Source organism: Canis lupus, chromosome 4 (assembly GCF_048164855.1).
Source record: "Canis lupus baileyi chromosome 4, mCanLup2.hap1, whole genome shotgun sequence".
Lineage (NCBI taxonomy): Eukaryota > Metazoa > Chordata > Mammalia > Carnivora > Canidae > Canis > Canis lupus.
Window position 1 is genome coordinate 27,594,168 of NC_132841.1, and position 22,818 is coordinate 27,616,985.

A 22,818-nucleotide genomic window follows, 5' to 3' on the forward strand; every position below is an offset into this window, starting at 1 on the left:
AGGATTGCCTTTCTGATTAAATGATCTGTCTACCCTACTACATTATGAAACTTCCCAGCTTCCTTCCGCCTCTCTCAGAAGCAAGGCTCTTGCTTGCTCAGGGACTCTATAGAGTCAAATGGTACCTCCATTTACCCAAAAGTATGTTGGATGCCACAGTTTAGGCTTCCTGCTTGGTGAATCAGAAAATATGAACTCTGGACAATACACAGAGGAGCATGGTTTTAATTACTTAGGCTAGCCAAGGATGGCGTGTGCATTGACACTCCGAAAGGTATAGCGTTGGTTACCCCTTCTCAAGACCACCGGGAAGGGCTGGTGGTAGACTTGGAGGGGAAGTGGCCACAAGGAGGGAGAGATGACACGACTGTCAGTGAGCCAGGCATTTCAGTCATTGGGAAGGCACCCCAAGGCAGGAACCAGGGGGCCAGTGAAAATCCTGTGTATTGTTCTGGGAGAGTCTCAGAGGGAGAACAGACAGTGTTACCCAAAGCCTGTATGTATCACAGAGCAGTCATTATGTGGATGCTAACAGGTGATTTTTAAATCCTTCTCCCCAAATGTTTTATGGTCATAGATGACTAGAAACCAGGTTAAGTAGGGCTTTAAGCAAATATCCTTCTTGGGGAACTTCTAGAAGCCTCTGACCCTCTAACATCAATTGAAACTCTCCAACGGGATGAAGACTGGAATATACCACACAGTTTTAAAAACCTGGTATCCTCTGCTTTTTAGAAGGCATTTTAATGGCTTGGCATAATGCAGAACACATCTCAGAACATGTAGGTAAATAGTAAATATTTGTGGGATGCAGGGAGGCGAAGTGGTCGGACGATGACGGCTTGCCAAAGGTGGTATGACCACCAGGAAAATAGGGCTTAATGCAGAAAGTAAGGGTGAGGTGAACACATGGAAGGTTCTCTGAGCTCACAGAAGAAATCTCGTGAGGGACAAAGGCTTCAGGGGATTCGGTTTTGCTAACTGAATGCCTGAATTGTTGCCTCAGATTTGGGGCACAAGCCTTCTCTTTTCTCTTCTCCTAATCACAAATCGAGATATCCTGGTTAGTTGGCAGCACATGAACTCCAAACAGAAAAACAAATTCCTGGCAGTAATGATTTTGAAATGCCTCTGAAGGTTTCTGAGATGGAGATATTTGGATGAATTTTCCAACCAGTGGTCTGGGCTGCATGAGCTCCCTGCGCCTCATACAACCCTAAGGTCCTGAAAAGAGCAATCCAGAAACCTAGGCTTTTAGCCAACTTCTCTAAACATGAAAAAGACACCTCTCCTACTGTTGGAAACAGAAAATAGTGCAATACTCCTTGACCTGAGTGAATTTGTCCTGATAAATAGCTATGTCTACAATAATGCAGTGCCGAATGGTGGACAATTTATTCCTTAGTTTCTAGACACCTCACAAGCAAGATTACTGTGTTAAAAGCCTGTTCTCTTATTTTGAAATATATTTTGGGGCCAAGAGAATGGCATGTTCGTTTCATTTGTGAGTCATTCGAAGGCAGGTGCTCCCCACCTCTCTATCCACCCCTCTGCAGAACAGCACTTTTGCTGTCTCTATTTAGAAGATCAATCCCCAGTTCTGAGACCTGCTGCTGATGGGTGCCTTTTACAGAGTTATTAACCAAGTCACGGGGAAGTGTGGAGGGCCTGACAAATGTAGTCATGACCAGAACCTTTCATCTTCCTGGTGAGTCCACTCTGAATCTCTGTGAGGCTCTGGGACAGCCGGGTGGGGGTCAGAGTGCAGGGCTGTGCCTCAGTGGCTGCTAACCTCATCTTTGGCACCCTTCTTGAAATCTGGCTTTTGTAGGAAAAGATCCCATAGGATCTGGCTGCTTTTATGGCTTCAGAACCAGAGCCTCTGAGAAGGGGGGGAAAAGGCAAATAAAGTCAGAATAAAGGAAAATAAACAGCTGGAGGGAAGGCTCCGTCTTAGGTTTCTTATCTTAAAATTTTTATATTTCTCCTTTGACTTCTCTGAGAGCTGTGAAGACATGTCAGTCAAACTGACAGTGTGTTGGAAAAGGAATATAAGGGAGAAGGCGGGAGAGCAGGGGGACACATGGAAAGGAGGGGGAAAAAAAGGCCCAGGCCAAAGAAAATGAATTAGAGCAAAGATGCTTTGGAAACAACTGCCAGGTCAGATGGGTGTGATCAAAGGTTTACTGATGCTGTGTGGGGAAAAAAATCATTAAAAAAGGCCAGAACAAGACAGTCGATTCCAACCAGAGCCACAAATAAAACACATTCAAAGCAGTGCCATGGGGTAGTCTTTCTATTACAGCCCGTGAAATAAAAAACAAGCCGATGATAGTTGGAAACACCAACAACAGAACAAAAGGAGATACTGATGTGAAGGAAAACAGTGCTTCTTACCCAGTTCAGTTATCATTAGAATGTGCGTCCCACTGTTTTTTTCCTGATTGACTGATACCAAAGGCAACTTGCCAGGTTTAGCTAATTGGATACAGCATTTAAGGGTTGGGGAAAGGGAGTGGAGGAAAGTACAGAAAAAGAAGAGCGTGAGGGAATAACAGAGAACACATTGTAAGGTAAGGGGACCCAGCACCAGAGATGGTTAGTATTGTCTTGGGGTTTAGGGAAGAGACCACTCAGCAGCTTTGCAAATTCACAAATAGTAGAAGGAGTGCCATGGCCGGGTTAAAAGTTGGGTTCCACTGGCTGGTAATCATGGCCCTTCAAAACCCATCATATTTTAGGTCAGAATAGCATTCGCTGAAAATGACCTTTAGCTGAGAAGTTCAGCTAGGATGGATTAAATGCCCATTGCCCATTCTCAGAATGGGTCTGGCTTAGACCTGAGGCTTTGTACCTCAGTGGAGGGCTCTGATTGCAAGAGCTGTCTGGAGGTGCTTCCAACGTAAATCACCAGAAGAGTCCATGGATTATGCCTTTCCTCCTTTCCTCCCGCTTCCTTAATTTATGCCCCAATCTCAAATCCATCATCTCAAGCTCCTTTGAGAACAGTTACCAGCATGAAGGAAACTGTCTATTCATGTCAAAGGAAAGATAGATCAGTTTTCCTTTTGGTAATCTGTCATACTACTACCCATACTTCTCTCCACCTCCACCCAAACCAACCCTACTAGAGCCGACTATGCTGAAAGAACTAAGAAACAGGGTAACCTCATATCCTACATGGTTGGAAGAGAGGACAACGAAATCTTCCCAAAGCTGACATTCATCCCTACCTAGTTCAGTAATGATGGGGATGTTGACTCCAGTTGTGATGGATGGCTGGCGTAACATCCCGTGCACTGGGCTGTTATCTGGAGAGGATCTGTCCATTCCTGGAGGTGTAAACCCTAGTACAAAAGAAAGAGAGAAGGGAGAAAAGTCAGAGACATGGAGAGCTTGGGAATAACATAATATACATACACACTCAAAGAAAGAGTTGTTTATGCATTATTTACAGATCAACAATTAGCACTCCCAGGATAAACTCTGTGTTGCTTTTGTGAATGACAAAGTAAGAGGCCAGGATAAATAATTCTAACCTGCCTTGATAGCTCCCTAAAAATGAGTCTCTGCATCAATTATTGATTTTGCTCATAGATTTTTTTGTTCCCCTCACCTTCCAGGCAGACAACAGGATTGTACCTCCGTGCCTCCATGTGGCATAGGAAATGCTTTGGCCCATGAAAAGTGAACACAACAGTGTATTCCACTGCTTCTGGTACAAATATTTGACTTTCTGCTTCTCCTCCCAGACTGTGGCAACCATGAGAACATGAGTTACTATGGAGACGAAGGCTGGACAGCAGCCTTGTACAGTAACCCAGACCACAAAGCATTCTGAGTGAGTGAAGAGGTGATCTGTGCTGCTTTAAGACACTGGGGATTGCTTTGTTGTCGCCACAGCATAGCCTAACCTATCCTGACTATTACCATAAACCAATTGATTACTTCTTCTCTTGTCAGTGGGTGACTCAAGCCAGGGGTTTTGACAGATTCTGGCCAAAGGGAAGTGGGAGAAAGTTTGCTTGGAGACTTTTAGGAAGTGTTTCCTTGCTCTTAAAAAGAATCACATACGAAGAGATTTCTCTAATTCACTGGACATTGCTCTTGCACCTGTAGTGCCTGGAACTGTGGTAGCATCTTGCAACTACAGTGGCACCAGCTGAGACAAAGCCAGGTTAATGAGACTGGCTCAACTGAATACTGGAAAGACTTAATGATAGAAAGAACTATCCTTGAGAAGTGTCTGGGTTGCTCAGTCTTTTGAACATGCGGGTTTTGATTTTGGCCATGATCTCAGGGTCATGGGATCGAGCCTGCTTGATTCTCTCTCTTCCTCTTCCCCTCCTCTGCACTCTCTCTCTCTTTCTTTCTCTCCCTCTCTCTCCCTCTCAAAAAATAAGTAAATAAATAGATAAACAAATAAATAAAATAAAAGGAACTATCGTTGAGTTACTGAATTAGCCAGCCATAGAACCAAAACCAACTACCAACTAACCATTTCTCACTACATGAGATTTTATATACAGTATATACAAATAAGATTATAATATACAATATGATAATTATGTATATTTTACATATATGATTATATATAATATATAAATATATATATATATATATATATATATATATATATATATATATATATATTTCTTATGGTAAAAACTCCTGAGGTTGGTTAGATTGGTTTTGTATACATACACACACTATATGTACACACACACACACACACACACAATTTTATATATACTCTTCCACACACAGGTTTGAACTATGCAAGTCACCTTATAAGCGAATTTTTTTTTGATAACTACAATGCAGTCCTTTCCTTATGATTTTCTAAATAACATTTTCTTCTCTCTACCTTACTGCATTGTAAGAATATAGTGTGCATTGTAAGAATACACACAACATACCAAATGTAGGCTTCATGACTGTTTATCAGTAGGGATTCCAGTCAACAGAAAGCCATCAGTAGTTAAGTTTTGGGAGACTCAAAAGTTATACATGGATTTTCAACTGTGCAGTGGGGGGTTGGCATCCCTCAACTCCTCCATTGTTCAAGGGCCAACTGTACATATTTTTCCTTTTGTGTAATCCCAAATGAAGAGTTTTGTTTTCTTTTCACATGCAGCTGACGTCATCCTGACTGCTGCATATGCCCCCTGCTTGTAGGGGTCCTAAAGCCCCCCCAGTGTGCCTAACACAGACCTCACATGGTAAACATGGGCATAGTAAATTGGAAAGTAGCTTACTTGGTTTCTGATTTTTGCCATTTGGGTGTTTCAGACCCAAATCCCAGCATATATTAGAACAAACTTGGCCTAACTATAACCTCAAGGCTGAATGGCTGCTTCTTTGAGGATGTGCATAGAAATCTATAAACATGAGACATTTATTGACCTCATATATTCATTTGGTGAAAATTAATTGTATCAAGTCAAGCACATGGCAAGGTCTACCATCAAATCTGATGGTTGCAAGACCCAATTTGCTCCTGACCCTAGAGGAGAGGCAGATAGAAGTTCACATTCACTTGGTTTCTCTTCTTTGCCCTTGGGGGATTGGCTACATGGGTTTATCAGTGAATTAAGGGCTTACCGATATAAAGTCACTTGCTAAATCTCCAAGGACAAAATTCCAAATAGACTGTGTGGCCAGATTCCTGACTTACTCTCCAGTAATGTGGCAATGTTGGATTGATTCTGGTTTATGGTATGTGTGAAGCTCTATCTATAAGGAATGAAATGACAGGTGCTTAATAATTGCTTGTTTTTTTGGAGGTGCATAATGCATGAAATGCCAGCAAAATATAAAAGGGTTTTCCTATTTTCTGCTCTCCTATGTATAAATTTCATACTACTGAATGCCATACTTTCAGAAAGAAAAGTTTTATTTACTATTCATTCTCTGATTGCACTTAATTTTATTCTTTGTGTTGATACACTGTGAATAGGGTAAGTAATTTCGAGTGACAGTGTAATGTCCATCTTTCTAAACTTTGGAATGTCTATTTTTCAGCCAACCACATAACCAAGAACATGCATTTTAAATGCTAGCTGTTTTCTTCCCCAGAATAGCGAAGGGGAAAACTAAACTGTTTTCATCAGAAGTTTCATTCAAAAGCATGAAAAACTGCAAGTGACAGCTGTGCAGATTCAGTGGAGGTGACGTTTTTGAATTTCTTCAACTTGACAAGTAAACACCTTAAATCGGTAATGCTATATGCATAATACATGGCCTGTATTTTGACATCCATCATCAAATGCTGACTTGAGAAAATACGGGTTTGTACGTCAAGGAATAGCACCCATAAAACAGGGAGAAATGCAGGTCACACGGTATTAGGAAAACTGTATTTCATTACAGAACCTGCAACAAGCCAAAGCATCCTTTTATTTTATCTTATTTAAAGATTCCATTTTCAGCTGTGAAAAGACTCAACTCCTTTGCATGAAACCTTCATTTAGAAATGACATGCTTGCCTCATAGGCCTATTTCATTTTGCTTTCATATTCCATTTTCCCCTTCAGTCGTCAAGCCTGGTTCCATTAGCATCTGCAACTGACAAACTATGGTGAGTGTCCAAAGACATCTCTCCATTAAAAGTCCCTTCTCTCTCCTAGGCATGACCCCAAGAACAGAGTGCTTTTGTTGGCAAGGAAACTTCAGCAAAGATAATCCCTCTTTTTCCTTTGCTACTTTTGTAGCTACATATTGTTAAAAGCAAAAGGCAAAGACAAAAGAAAAAGATTTTTTTTCTCTCCTCCTATAGAGTTGTGTTAAAGATGAACGGAATTCATTAACATTGTTCTCTTAGATGTCCTAATATGGGGAAGAACCTGTAGTTTGAAATGGCAGGGCTGATCCAGATTCCCTAAGTGACCTTGGAGATAGTTAGGATTTTCTTTGGGTACATTGAAAAGTGGGACCAGTTGTTAAGAAAGACTAAGAAAAGTTTCTTAATTCCTTATAGCAACTGAAGAATCTCTTTGGAGCTTTCTTTTTTCAGAGCTAATCTCCCACTATTCTTAATTATTTGGGGATATAAAAGTTCCCTCTCGAGTTCCAAGGCTCCTAAAACGGTTTTTACTACTCTCCGGATTCTTTTCCAGCATTTGTGTTCCTAATCATATGTGCCACTGTTGGGTTCAGGTGACAAAAATCGGCAGTGTCTGATGTTCTTTTCATGATACTGGTTATTCCAGGGGCTGATAGCACTCAGCCCCCACCAGGGAAGTTACCTTAAGTAGCTTATGGGTTGTTTAGTTAAATGAGACAAGGCCATTTCAGATAGGATGGCTTCAAGTTAAAGAATTGAACACAAGTATTTGGGCCATTCCTAAGAAGTTCAAGGAGAAGAGGTAGAAGGGGACACAGAGGAGATCACCAAGGTTTCATTTTTTTATTAGTTTTTTTTGAGTATCTGCTGTATGCATGCATCTATGTGCAGCACCCAAGAGGCATCATGTGGTTATAGGGGAGGAAAAAAGGCTATGGCTCAGACAAGATCTATACCATCGGGAATCCCTAGACTTCTAGATTTGGGTTGGGTTCCAGGGTAATGCAGAGGTGAGTGCATTAGAAAATGAGACTCAATATCACTGTCTGTATGGAACTCAAAACAAAGGCAAGAGTTTTCTAGACCCAGACTGATTAAGGTAATTGGGAATGAAGAAGATAGCTTTAAATAGAACCCCAAGAAAAAAATTAGCCAACATTTATTGAGTACTTATTATGTACTGAATTCTGTTCATATAATAACTTTAGTTCTCAGAACCATCCTATACAACTATTTGTAGATGAGAAAACTGCAACATGAAGTTAAGTAATCGGCCTCAGGGCACACACTTAGGGATTAGCAGATCTCATATTTGAACCCAGGCAAATTGGCCCCAGGTCCCCTCTAAACCACCATGTCACGGCTTTTATTATGTGTTAAAACTGCACTAGGGGCTTTTCATAGGCCACCTCATTTATTCCTCTGAACAACCTCATGAGTGTAGGCGCTGTTAATATCCCCATTTTGTAGATAAGGAAAGTAAGATTCAGAACAGTTGAAGAACTTCCTCAAGTACAACCAGTTGGTAAATGGCAGATCTGGGATTTGAGTCTGACATCAGAGCCCATGGCTAACCATGTCCATGCTACCCTCCACCTGTATGGGATGTTCTCTCCTTCTCAGGGGCTGACCCAGGTAGGCAAGTTGGAGGCCTGAGCCAGTCTTACTTTTTTGTTTTTGTGGTTAAGTCATGGGGCTTGAACTCATGACTCTGAGATCAAGACCCGAGTTGGTATCAAGAGTTGAATGCTTAACCGACTGAACCATGCAGGTGCCCTGAGCCAGTCCTCCTCTTTTGCTGTTTTCACTTTTAAACAATAGCAGATAACAACTGGGACCCATTGTAGTTATGCTTAACTTGCTTTGGTGCAATAGCATGCACAACTCAGTACATATAATAAATGCTTTATTACAGTACTTTTCCATGGGGGAAAACACAAAGTACTTTCTAAATCTTTCCTAGTTAAATCCCTAGGCCTTTCCAGGGAGAGAGATATGGAAATTCTTATCAGTCACCTCCCCCAGAATAGATGGAGAAATGAAGGTAAGTGCCTCTCCCACCCCCATAGATTTAACATAAAGGAATTGGTTCAAATGGTGGGCCAAATTATCTTTTATTGTGTGCATATAAATGATGGTTAGAAATCCATATGCTATGTTAAACTAGGGAAATAAATTAGGCCGAGTCATCTAGCTTTGCTGAGACAGGTATTCAATATGAAGTTGTAAAAGGAAAAGATCACCGTTAAAAATGATCTATAAAGACATGTTAAAATCAAGAGAAACATCTCATATTACATCATCTAGGAGATGAATTAAATTTCCTGTTAATGCCAGGAAAAAAAAATCCCAAAGTGAAATGTCACATGAAGTGAAGATCAATAAAAATATTTTGATAAGTAAATGCAACAATGCTATTTAACACATGATTGGCAACTGCTGAAACATAAATTATCCAAATTTCCCATTGCTGCTTATGGGAAAATTATGCAGATTAGAACTTGATTAGGCTTATATCATGAGACTCAATTTGGACTTTTAATCTATTAAGCTCCAATAAATGAGGCATCTGAATAGCTCCCCTGAGCAAGTACAGTAATAGCCACAGTAGTCATTTTGCAGTGTGTATTCCAACAAATTCTTCAGCAGCTGAAGTCAAGAAAATTCCATGTATAGAAGCATGACTGCTTTCTAACTTGTAACGGGAACATACACACACAGAGGCTTGCTTTGGAAGACAGATTTTTGGAAAAGTCTATATGAACGACCCAGTCAAGGGAAAATCTCATTTTAACCTTGTAATATTTTTTCATAGTAGTTTTTGGGGCCTCCCACAAAGTTGCAGTTCCAGAGTCATGAAGGCCAGGCAGCTGACCTGTGTTGATTCAGTAAAAAAAATGATGATTTACCAAGGCAGCATCTTCTGACAATGTCCAAAAGGCACTCAAAACCAACCCTTTCTGCTTAGGATCCGGAGGCGCACTAGCTGGAGACACGGTGCTGGAGGCAAAGTTTGAGGAGCTATGGGGGTAAGGGCGGGGGCAGGAATGCTCCTGCCAAACTCCACCAAATAGCTTATGTGCTGGGAGTCGATAACTGCTCCCAAGCCAGAGCCTAAAAACAGAACTTAGAAACCATATAAATTGACAATTCTGAGAAACCTAAACCACATCTTTGGGTCTCCTTTGCCTCCTTACCGATCACTCTATGTTAGAGACTCAAGGGCTTTGGAAATCCTCTAATCAATCTGTCCATTTTGCAGATGAAGAAACTGAGGCTCAGAGAAAAGAAGTTATGCATCCAAGGTCATGGAACCAGCTGGTGGCAGAAGCAGGACAGATGATTATTTGCCCCCGTCCAAGTCCTTCTCCATGCAAGGAACATATTCCACAGTGTTTGGTGGAGAGAGGGGGAGGGCAACCCTGACACAACCCAGACAGTGTGACTTCACAAGGTCAGCAAGATGGGCCCCTGATATCCTAGGCACATGACTGGTTTAAGATGAGCCTGTCCCCTAAGGTGGGGCCAACCTATGTTCCCCCAGGCCCTGGTGTAAAAAACTGTGGTTTTTTGCTGTGGCTGCAAAGCCAGAAGAAGGTAAGTATGGGGCTACAGGTGACCATTCAGCCCATCATGGGGCAAATGAGTCAAGACATGAAGAGAATTAAGACAGAGCTCTGACATCATTCAAGCTTGTGGGCTCACATGCATGAACCCACCAGAACCTCAGTTCCATGATTCCTTTTTTATTTAAGCCTTTTTGAGTTGAACTTCTATCTCTTACAACTAAAATGCCCCAAACAGAAAATCCATTTGCTTGGTGAAATAGCTCATGCATGTCTGATTTTGTATTAAAACAAATTACTGTATCTTCATTTAAGCTTTCCTTTTCACTTCCAGTAACCAGGCACAAGATCTGGGTCAGTGCAGCTTCCATTTCTTCTATTTACAGTATGTAACTTTGATATTGGTGACAGTACTTTTTTCTAAAGACCATATTTGATGAATGCCTTGGGAAGTTGGATCCACCCATTGTATAATATACCTAATTTCTTTTAGAATTTGTGTTTTGGGTCTAAATCAAACCAAAGCAAACCAAACCAACCAACCAACCAAAGTGCTCTATAGCTGTTTCCTCATTAAGTTTCATTAAAATTCATAAATCTTTCCTTAAAGTAAGCCTGAAGAGCTTACTGTTCCAATATCTATTTCTAGAAGGAAGGAAGGAAGGAAGGAAGGAAGGAAGGAAGGAAGGAAGGAAGGAAGGAAGGACTAAATTATCACAACTCAAACACAACTAAGACCACAGATTTGAAAAGCAATCTAATATTCATCTGGTCTAATGTCTTCATTTGCCCCTGAGCTCATAGTGTAACTTCTCAATTGCTTTTCTATCCCCTCTGCATTCATCTCACAACTTAAAAATAAGACAAACTTTGGCAATACAAATCAAATGACTTAAAATTGTATGTGCCCTTTGGCCTAAGCAATTTCACTTCTAAAAATATGTGTACAGCCATAATTTCCTTATGTTTAAGACTTGGTTATAATAGTCTTCATTTGTAGTTATTAAGTAACAATATTAAATTGAAACAACAGGAATGTTCTGTTTCAGGAAACTGATTCTGTCAAGTATAATCCACTAAACATATGGCAGAAAAATATTTAATGACATGGAAAAATATTTGTGGAAAAACACAGGTTATATACTAATACATACAATCCCTTTTTGAGGGGGAAATATTTATATCTAGAGAAGCAAGACTGAAATCATAAGACCAATGCTAATATGTCCGAGTGGTAAAAACATAGGGAATGCGTGTTTTCTTCTTTTTGCTTATATGTACTTGCTAAATTTTCTGAAATGAATATATTTTATTTGTGCAATGAGAAAAATTGTCAAAGTTATAAATCAATAAAAGAAAAAAGCTTGAAAGCTTGAAACCTCATGTGATCATTATGAGTTGAGATATGGTGGATGGACACACCTTGTTGAGCTCTAACAATACTAAATGTTATTTTGAGATCACACTTGATTGGGAAGTTGGTGGAACTAAGGTTCTAGGATGGAAGTAAAGTTTACACATTAAAAGGTAAGTCTTTAGGGCACCTGGATGGCTCAGTCCATTGAGTATCTGACTCTCTTGGTTTCAACTCAGGTTATGATTTCAGGGTTATGGGATTGAGCCTTGTGTGGGGCTCCACGTTTAGCAGGGAGTCTGCTTGAATTCTCTCTACCTCTCCCTCTGCCCTGCCCCTCCCAACTCTCTCTCTCTCTCTCTAAAACAAACAAACAAACAAACAAACAAACAAATAAAACACCAAAGTGAGTCTTCGAGGTTCCCAGGTCTCTGCTACATCAACCTCCAATCACTTTGTAAGAGCCACTCAAGCTCAGAGAAAAGGAAGCCAAATGCTCACGGCTATAAAGAGCACTGGGCACGTGGTGGGGAGAGGAGAAATCAGAGCTGGTTTCCAACACAGAGGAGTGGCACCTGCTGCTTCTCATCCCAAGGCTCCCCTACCTCAGAAATGTGGTTTCCTCTCTTCCCTCCAAATCCACATCCTACCCCTCCTTCACCTCCTCCAGGAAGCCTGCTTTGACTAACTTCTCTCCTCCATTCAGTTACTTCACAAAGATATCTTTTTCTGTACTTTTTCCTTGTCCTTATTATTTTAAACTCAACAAATAAATTACTACTAATTACATACTAATCACTACAGTCTAATGTTTAAATGTTTTCTCAGGGTCTTTTTTTTTTTTTTTTTTTTATAAATTTATTTATTTATTTATGATAGTCACACAGAGAGAGAGAGAGAGAGGCAGAGACATAGGCAGAGGGAGAAGCAGGCTCCATGCACTGGGAGCCCGACGTGGGATTCGATCCCGGGTCTCCAGGATCGCGCCCTGGGCCAAAGGCAGGCGCCAAACCGCTGCGCCACCCAGGGATCCCTGTTTTCTCAGGGTCTTAATGTTTCCTTTCTTGGTATTCATACTTGTTAGGTTCTTCATGTCTTTCTTTTTTTTTAAAAAAAGATTTTATTTATTTATTCATGAGAGACACAGAGAGAGAAGCAGAGACATAGACAGAGGGAGAAGCAGGCTCCATGCAAGATCCTGATATGGGACTCAAACCTGGGTCTCACCCTGGGCTAAAGGCGATGCTAGACCGTTGAGCCACCGGGGCTGCCCTAGGTTCTTCATTTCAATATAGCATAGACTATGTCAGCCTTTTCTTTTATTATTATTATTATTATTATTATTATTATTATTATTATCATTAATTCCAAATTCCCGTTCTGGATCCTCCTTCTTTGCTGCCACTACAAGAGTATATTTTATTTGTGCAATATTGTCCCTAATATGGGGTCTCTTCTTTCATGCTGGATCACATTTCCAGTAAACTAGAGGCATGCTAGCTACGCCAGGGGAAAGGTAGACATATACATTGCAAGACAGTGAGATGCAGTGGATACTAATAAAACACACAGAAACCTCCCCTGTGCTGCCAAGACTATATAGCATTTTGTTTCCATTACATCAATTTTTTTCTCCCCCTTTTGTGAGCATTAATCAAAGAAATGCAAAGAGCTCATTAAAGTGATAGATTGACTGAAAACGTAACCACCTTTACATTATAAACAGTTTCTTTATGTTCTCAGTGCTATGGGCTTTGTTTTTCAGCATTTGTCATGTAGTTCAAATGTCCTTTTACTTTTAAAACACCAAATGCCAAATGGGCCCCAGTTGTTTGGTTTAATATGAACCAATGGCCAGCGTAGCAAAAACCAGAGCTATGAAATCCCAAGCAAACTAAAACATCCATATCTTAAGGGCACAGAAAATTAAGTAGCTGTAAGAGATGGATTTGCCAAGTGATCCAAGGCATTGCCATACAATTCAGGAAACGCAGAATCCCATCCCCGACAACTTTCAACCAGCTGTCTCTGAAAGTTTCTCGAGACAGGATGCCTGGCCTGAGACAGCAGCCCAGTTTCCAAACATTTGATAGTCCTTTAACAGAAAGCCCCGTAAATTCTTTCTTTTAAGTTTTAAAGGCTTTCCTGCATACATGTTTATCCTGGCAGATGAACATATAACTGGGATCAGATATTCCTCATGCCCACAAATCTTCACTAAGGAAGAGGTAGGTTGGTGCTAAGTTAATTTTGAAAAGTCATTTACACTATAATCAATATCCCTTGACCACAACCTGAAATGAACCATAACGCTGTGGTTAAAAATTTGAATTCTGGAGCTAGACTGCCTGAGTTTGAATGCTGCCTTGTTCAGTTTCTACTTTTGTGATTCGGGGAAAAGTTTCTTAAATTCTGTGTCTCAGTCTACATGTGTAAAATGGGAGAGTAATATGCCATGGAGAGTAGATAAGTTAAAAAATACAGGAAAAACGGTTACAACAGTGCCAGGAATAGAGTAAGCACTTCATACAAGTCCTAACCTATTTGATGATGATAATGATGGTGATGGTGATGTCAATAATAGACTGAACGGATAATCAAAAGATATGGGTGTTAAGCCCAGGTCAACCCTTAACTCCCTATTAGAACTTCGAAGGACTCAATGTCTCACCCAAACTCGGTTTTCTATACGTTTGAGGCAGATAAGGCAATGCCCAGTCCTTCCTAGTTCTCCAAAATCTATCATCCTAATTCTGAGGCATTATATATGAAAATGGAACCCTGATAGCTCTGGGTTTAATCACTTGCTATTCAGAAATGACCGCAGAACCATGCACGGGGTTGTTTTTTTAAGGAAGTGGAAGACATGAGCCCTTTCTTCCAGAATCCTAGCACATAGTCTATATCAACAGACACATCAATATATGGATACTAGAGGCACACACTAAATGCACTGTATCATGGCAACCATGTAGCTTGCACATCACAACTCTAAGCATGACATACTGTCTTTCAGGAGTAACCCATAAGGCATGATCCTCCTTTAGGAGCTTTGGATCCACTATACTCAGTAACAGTCAATCCAGGTTCATCTCTTACTCTGCTCTGACTATAGTTATGGCAACCCTTTGGTCCTTAGTTTCTTCATCTGAAAAATGGGATGACTCTAAGGTCCCTTTCAGCTCTGAAGTTTATGTCTCTTTCATGACCCCAAATTTTAATAGTAACCGTGTACACAATACACTAGTAAGGAGAATCAAGAGGATCTCTTTTCAGAGGCCCTAGTCCAGATCCTGCCTTCCAATTGTATTTTATATCTTTGCCCAGAGAATGAAATTGCAGTCCTCAAACCAATGAGAAGGATGTACTTTCTCCAAAGTTGCTATAATGGCCAAAAAGGCCATAAATAACCATTTATTAAACAAACAGTATGGGCTAAAGGAAGAGAAACCGCCAGAATTAGGCCCCTGGGGCCTGCAGGCATGGTACATAACAGTGGGACTCTCTCATAATCCCAGCAATATGTTACCAGTTGTTCCATTTTCTTGAAGTTATCTTCATAATCAAGATGCTATCCCAGCCATTGTGGGCTTTAGAACTATTTTTAATTTTAATTTAAAGAGCAATTAAAGAAAGACAATGGATACTCGGGATAATAAAGTAAGTGATTAGCAGCATGCAAATGACAAAGGCTTAATGATAATATGGTTCTAGTCTCCAAAGGGCTTGTCAAGAGAAAGCCCTTTCTACGTGTGGTTGTTCAGCTAATGTGTCTCAACCCACAATTACAACATTGCTGACACCATTAACCAGTGAAACAACATCACTTCGCGAAATCCTTGTTGTCTCATTAAAATGGAAAGGGTCAGGTAATTTCCCAGCGTTGTATGTCTAGTTTTGTTGTTGGTAATTAGCAAACATTACCCAGCATGGACTCCCACTGGGAACTGGAGAAACTTGGTGAAATATTAAAGAGGAAAGTCTTTATATTTCACTAGAAAATTGAAAAGAGATGCAGTAATATTGTCCCTGTCACTCCCTTGCATTAGGAAAAGTAAGGAGCAAGCTGGAACTCTTTAACTTAGGGAGAAAGGATCCGAAAGCACTAGGAAGTCACTGTTCAAATCAATACCCCGAATCAGGCTGTAGACTGGCCGACAGGGCATACAAGAGGCGGTGGGGTGGGGGGACAGGCAAATTGCAAACTACATCTTTACTGCGCTTGCTTAGGTTTTTTTAATTAATCTCCTTGAAATAGAAGAAAGGGGCTATAAAAAGTTCTCTCTTTGAAAGGCTTTGTAATTTAAATAAGCTCCAGAATTGTTTACTCGAAAAGTTATTAATATATATTTTTAAATGTAGACATTGAGGAACTATCTCCCAGTGCCCTGACTTCCTGCCTTTCTGCTTCTTAATGAAAGCCTCTACAGACATTGGACCCGAGACCCCGCCCGAAAATGCTGGCCAACACTTGGTGTGTGTTGTCAGGAAGCAGAATGGTATCTTATTCTTTAAATGGAACTTTTGGAACATAAAACACATTCCAATAAATGTGAACAGAAAATTATGAATTCATTAAACTACTTTGGTATCTTGCGCTATATATAATATTTATATTCCGACTACTGTAAAATATGCTTTAATATCTTTAGGCAACTATAAGGACTTAAATATTTATAAAATGGCTAAAGATAAAGTATGGCCCTTTTATTCCTACATACAGATGATGTAAGGCGTGCAATCAAAGACAATAACACTCTCTGCCCATTTGTCATCTTAAAGGAGCCGATCAGTGCGCCATCCCTCGTGTGCCATCTACATAAGAGTTGTTGCCGACATAGGCAACTCCAGAGGAGTTTGCGTCTTAAAAACTACCTAGAGTGCTATACTTCACAGAAAACAGGGCTTTCTGAAAATGGAGACAAAACAATAAATTTGCAGGCAAAACAGCTCCAAGAGGGGCTTCAAAATACTGCTGTATTTATCTCTGGGACATCTGGGAACAGGAAGCATTTTGATTTAATATTTCATAACATAGAGGCAATTGCTTCCTTGCATGGTATATAATTAATGCTCATAAAAAGAGGGTTTTTAAAAAATCTACAGTATCCTAAATGCAAATAAACAAACAAACAAACAACACACCTGGACTTCCTTTCGTGATGTGGAACAGCCTCATATAATTCAATAAAAAGAAAGCCACCATGAATTTATAATCACCTGGGGTCGTATTAAAAGTAGGTTTATAGATTAAGTGTGAAACTTCAACCATGACATTCCCGTTATTTACTGTCCTTCTTTGTCCTTGTACCCAGGGTTTGACTGGTTTTCAAAATTCCTCCATTTCCTACGCTGCTGATTAGGCATTCCGAGAACTACCTGCACCCACCTGCCTTGACCTCTCCCGTGCACTCCCATGGTTGGGAACCACCTGGAAGTGCATGAGTCAAAGTTCATTTCTCATAGAACTTGCATTTTTATAGTGTGCATTACATGTCTTGCAAACTTCCCCACAAGCACCCTTGGGAGGCTGCTGCCAGTTCCCATGGAGATGTAAGCTTACTGAATCAGCAGCCCCAGAGGAGAGTCATAGACGGTTACCTTGAGTAAAGAAGAGGCTAGGTCTGTGCTTCTCAACTCAGGCTGCACCGTGGAATCTCTGTTGCCAGAGTCTGGTTTAATTGCTCGGAGATGTGGCTTGGGTGAGGTTTAAAAGTCCCCTGGTTGATTGCAATGTGTTCAGCTAAGGTGGAAAACCCATGGGCTAGGGCAAACTTGTTGAACCTGTATGCAAATATTTCTGCATACAACTAGAGGGAGCTAAGGGGAGGGGCTAAGAGAAGATCCATCATTTTATTAGGTACTTAAAGGGATCCAAGATCCCTTCCCTAATTAAAAACTGGAAGTTCCCCAGGTCTCCTGGTTTAGGGCCATAAAAAATTATTATTATTATTATTATTATTATTATTATTATTATTAGAAGAAGAAGAAGAAGAAGAAGAAGAAGAAGAAGAAGAAGAAGAAGAAGAAGAAGGCGGCGGCCAAGGTGGGAAGAGAGGTGTCACCTATCATTTACCTGGAGCAGCATGGGCCCTTCTCTGCCAGTAGCAACCCAGGATAGTTTCAATGAGCTGTCTGAGGCCTAGCCTTTCTGCTTTTCAGAGAAGCCCCTCTGTGTGGTGCCACACTTGCCTGCCTATGGAGGGGCCATTTCAGTGGGCACTGTCAATCAGCAGGTTTTCCTCACCAACTCTGTAGACTTCTGTCAATCTACTATATCCAGTTTTCCCCCCTCCCAAAGATGTTTTGGTTGCCACTATTATTTGTTTTCTATGCATGTCTACTGACAAGCAGAATCAACCTCCTGGCTGCTTGGTACACATGGATAACCCTATCTTGCTATTTGTTATTTTGGGGGACTGAGTGAAAGAAAATAGTAAAACTATCCGAAAAAAATAAAAACAAAATAGCTAACATTGCTTGATCTCTAACTACATCCCAGTTACTAAGTGCTTTACGTCTACTCATTCAGGGATGCCATCTGTGGTTGCGAAGGTCCTCTAAGTAGGCACCATTCATACCATGGACATGGTATATTTTCATATTTATTTTAATATTCTTTTCAAAGCAGATAGTAGACAAGTGTATTGTTCAAACACAATCATATTATGAACACTTTTCAACAGATGGAAGTAACGTGTCTTGGAAAGGAGTGACTTTCTCTGACACATGTAAAGATATTGGATGGAATACAGAAAACCCTATGTCCTATTGACTTCTCAGAGCAATCTGATAAGCCAGGTGCAATTTGTATTTTCAGAGAAAACTGAGGTACAGAGAGGTTAAGTAGTTTGCCCAGGCCTCGTAGGTGGCAGGTCTCACATTCAAATCCATGCTCCCTGCTACACACCAGCATTAAACTTGACAGCAAATCCTGTTTCTACAGCTGTTGATGTTTTACAAAACTCCTCTACAGCCATCATCTATTTAGATCCACACATGATCCCTCAGGGTACTTAGGTGGGGCCACTGGAACAGACCTTACTTTATAGATGAAGAAATGAAATCATAGAGTGTTCATCCAAAGTCAAATAACACATTGACAGCCACAAGGAGGATTTAGAACCTGGTTCCTGACCCTACATGATTGTGTCATCACTTTGACAGCCCCATATGTGATGCACCATCATAAATTAGAGCGACAAAACCCATCTGCTGAATTCTTGCTGCCCAGGTGTTCGGGTGCCACTGGCTAGTCTGCTGTAAGGGAAATGTCCATCTCCACATGGCCAAGAAAGCTCTCAGAAACCATTCTAAGCTCCCTGGAGCAGAAAGCAGAGATGGCTTCTGCCCTTCATTGAACTTTGGAGGTCTCAATCCCACAGCCTCCTCAGGCAAGAGCACCTGCAATGAGCCCAGTGAAAGGCTGAGGACCGGGAGCTATTAGCGAAGGTGAAAGGACTGGGGTAATTTACTAAAGAATGTCCGGATGAGTCTGACAAGTTCAATGTCCCGGATCTTTGTAGCCCTTGCCTGGTGCCCAACAGTCAAATGAATGGAGAGTGACTAGAGCCTGGAAGGAAAGGATGTGGTATTTAACAAAGTATCCAGCTGCTTTATCTCATTTGAGGTCAAACGAAGTCAGCACAGACTACAAACAACAGATATTGGGATTAAATCTTGCATTTGCTCCACAAACTTCTACAAGCTTCCACCAGGTGTGAGGTGCTGTATATATTAAATATATTCATATGTATATGAATATATATTATATATTTATATATTATTTATTCATATATATGAATATGAATATATTCCTGATGGTTGGTGGGAGTGGGGAAATCAGTGAGATGATAGACCAGGCCGTTGTTTCGAGAGCCTATCCAGGTCAACAATGATCTCACCTATAATTCTTTCCTCTGAGACCTTTAAGGTCCCTCTGTTCTATCATCAGGAGACACATAGCCATGTGCCCCTCTGTTACACTACACTTGGCCCTTCTTGCTTACAAGCCTTCTCTCACTCAGCCTCAGCCTCTTCACCTGCCTACAACCCCTTTACTTATCGATAATCATTCCTAGATTCAAATTCAACTCCGCTTACTCTACAGCCCCTGCCCCCAACACCACAGCCCAAAGCAGTCTCTGCCTTCTCATGACACACTGTGTGGGGACATCCATGTGGCTCTTATATCTGGTAGAAACTCTTTACTGGAGCTATGCAACAAGAGGCTCAATGACTCCTACACTGCTTTCCTAGAATTTGGGGGATGACTTCCATCAGAACATTCCATGAAGTATAATTCAAATACGTAAGGACCACTCATACTATTAAATATTCTATAAATCCAGAACTGAATCACTTATAAATCAGTTGGTTTCTCTGCAGGGCACTTTTTAAGAAAAGAAATAAAGGTTGGAAGACTTTGTATGAGTTTTTGGTTATAAATAGATGGATAAAGACAGAAATCCATTGGATGATTGGTTAGGCTCGTTTGCTGGCTCTCGGCTCACATGTTAATCTTCACAACATGTGGATTAAACTCATGCCTCAGAAAATTACAAATGAGTTTTGTCACTCCATGCATTTTGCAAGGTACTCCGGAATGTTCCAGACCCTGTGTTGTTAAGTGTGTGTGTTCAAGTTGTGCCATATAATTTATTTTATATGTCTATGTCATTTCTGCCTGTGGATCCCATTAGCTCCAAGACAGCATGACCATGGAAAGAGTGGGAACGCGAACCTCAGCCATGGGGTATAAACCAAAGTAATGTTCAGGAAAAGAACACTTGATTGACTCATCCTTATCCAAAATCTCATCAGGAGCCTTAGAGAGCCCATAGGATGACAAGACTTCTTTTACTTTTCTTTGATTATAGAACCACACTTTGCTCCCAAAGGACAATTTATCTGGACCATTTTCCGAGGATAACACACCACCTGAAATCCTAGGCTTTGGGGGCTCGAGTGGTCTGTTTATTCTCACCTACTGCTTTTTATGGAAACTTCCACTTGGAGAGTGGGATGGATCAATAAAACCTGGAAATATTTTGTAAGTGTCTGGACAACAGAGAGTGATACCAGAGTCCCAAACTTTCCAACCTCATACTGACAGCTCCAAAAATCAAATCTATACTAACAGGGAAAAAAGCTCCAACAAATTAAACTGCTCACAGAGGCAGGCAAAACAGAGCTCTTCATACGTCTCTCAACTCTACTCCTGTTTGTCTAGATCTTGTAGCAAGGAAGACTGGGACCAAGAGAATCCCAGTGTCTCTGACTGTTGGGGCAAGGAGGGCCAGGGACCTACAAAATGGGGATTCGTAGACCAAGAACATTAAAAAAAAAAAAAAAAAAAAAAACCCAAAACAAAAAACTTTAGTCCCTGAGTGCAAGAAGTTGAGCATACCCAGGGATGCTTCCAGGACTCTTAAAAGCAGATGTACAGATTCAGGCCTATTCTTGAAAGAATAATACTTGTCTCCTCTATAGAGCTGATTGATATGGTGAAGAAAGCACAGGCTTTGGAATCAACTCCATGTGCTCTTGACAAGCTATGAGACTTTGGGCAGGTTGCTGAATTTTCCTGAGCCTTAGTTTTCTCATCTGTAAAATGGAGATATATGACCTCTGTCCTAAACAGTCATTGGGAAGATTAAATGAGATATTGCATATGAAAGTGCCTGGTGCATGACTCACCTGAAAAAAAGCTTACAATTCTTAAAAAGAAGCATGAACACCACATGCAAGTTTTAAGGAGGAAAGCCTGATGTGAGGACAAGGAGCTGGGCCCAACACCAGCACCACCCCACATCTGTTTTCTGTCTCTAACTCTAAGATTTCCTTTCACTGCCATTGTCCCAAGCTGGGCACAGCCCGAGTGGGGAACTGAATCTGTTCTGCATGCAGTTGGAAGGAAAAGGTGATTTTTTGGGGGTGGGTGGTGTCCGTTTTTATTAAGATCCTCATTGACAGAAGGCCGAAAAACCTGCACAGGTTCAGCAAGGAGCTCAGGCTTTCCAGCCTCTTGTTACAATTATTCCTGGGTCTGTGTCTCCTTGTTCTCATCGCTGGGAATCTATTATCAGAATAGTGAAGGGCCGTCTTAAGAGGATCCTTCATGTGGTAAAATATGCTGTGTAGGAAAAATTCTCCCAAGTTGAAGTCATTTAGAAAGCAGCCGCACATGCTGCTGTGCCGACATACATGTGCACCCCTGTGCTGAGATTAGTCTTGTCATGTCCACCGAGGAGGTGCACCAGGGCCGGCCCCTCTCCGTACGGGAGACCTACTCCAGCCCTAAGCCAGATTTTCTTTATTGGTTAGTAAGCTCTTTTAATGAAATGTACTACTCTTATTATAGAGGACTCAAAATAAGATCTAAATCACAAACCAATAAAAGAAAATTATTGGGCTGGGTATCTAAAGTTACTACCTGGAGGCTACTCCAGCGTGGTATTTATAAATCTCTAAACAGTTAAGTATAATTGTCTTTCTGGTTTGGGGGACTGAAGCCAACAGCAGTTTCAGTTACAACTGAAGAAAAATATTTTAGCACAGAGCTTTGTTCATTTGGTGGGTAGAGAGAAATGACTTCTCCGCCACCACCCTTTCAGAATTAAGGGAGAATATTGTGGCAACGAGCGTTGTGTGGGAGCAGCTGAAAAAAAAAAAAAGTGCTTCTCTGGTTTCAGGGAGGATGTGTGTGAGGATATGTGTATATAGGTACGTTTGTGGGGTGGGGGGCTGGAGGGCGGCCTGGGTGTGCAGGGGGGAGGCTGGGAGGGAGGACACAAAGGGGTAACACTGGGAAGGAGAGATGCTGAGGGTGACATGGGAGTTTCTGTTAAATTAACAGAAAAGCCAGATGTGCAGCTGCTCACCCACTGCCTCCTGGAGACAGTGTCATTCTGGAAGGACGTGAAAGCTTCCACTAAAAGACCCAGTTATAACCCCAATCCCACCAAACGTCATAGCGCTCCCTCTGGAGTAAGAATGTAGATCATTGAAAACACAGATCCCTGTGTAATAAAAGTAAGGAAAATACCAGACACCCTCAGTTATAAGGGACCAGAGAACTCATCTGACCCAATGTCCCTCTCATCACAAAGACCATGTCAGTAACTTTCCTTTGGTATATGGACACGTGGTAACAGAATGCTCACTACATTTTCAGGCAGTCCATTCTGTTCTGGAAATGTCTTCCTTATGTGGGGCTAAAATCTGGTTCTCCTTAATCGTTAGCCATCGGTCCTGGTTTCTCCAACGGAGCAGAAGACCAAAAGGCCCTTTCAGTCCACTACCCCCTGTTCTCTTAACTGCTTGGCAAGTGA

General features: G+C 41.1%; 1 protein-coding gene across 20 annotated transcripts in view; it reads right to left on the reverse strand.

The window, feature by feature from the left end:
• KCNMA1 (potassium calcium-activated channel subfamily M alpha 1) overlaps positions 1-22,818 on the reverse strand; it is a 718,149-nt gene that overhangs the window by 41,912 nt on the left and 653,419 nt on the right. For 10 of the 20 annotated variants that reach the window (XM_072823726.1, XM_072823725.1, XM_072823728.1 and 7 more), the window contains 2 exons: positions 3,234-3,347; positions 2,398-2,478 (listed from right to left, as the gene is read on the reverse strand). In XM_072823726.1, coding sequence (XP_072679827.1) covers positions 2,398-2,478; positions 3,234-3,347 — 195 coding nt within the window. The remainder of the gene's footprint in view (positions 1-2,397; positions 2,479-3,233; positions 3,348-22,818) is intronic. The other 10 variants (XM_072823727.1, XM_072823745.1, XM_072823744.1 and 7 more) reach the window with 1 other exon arrangement.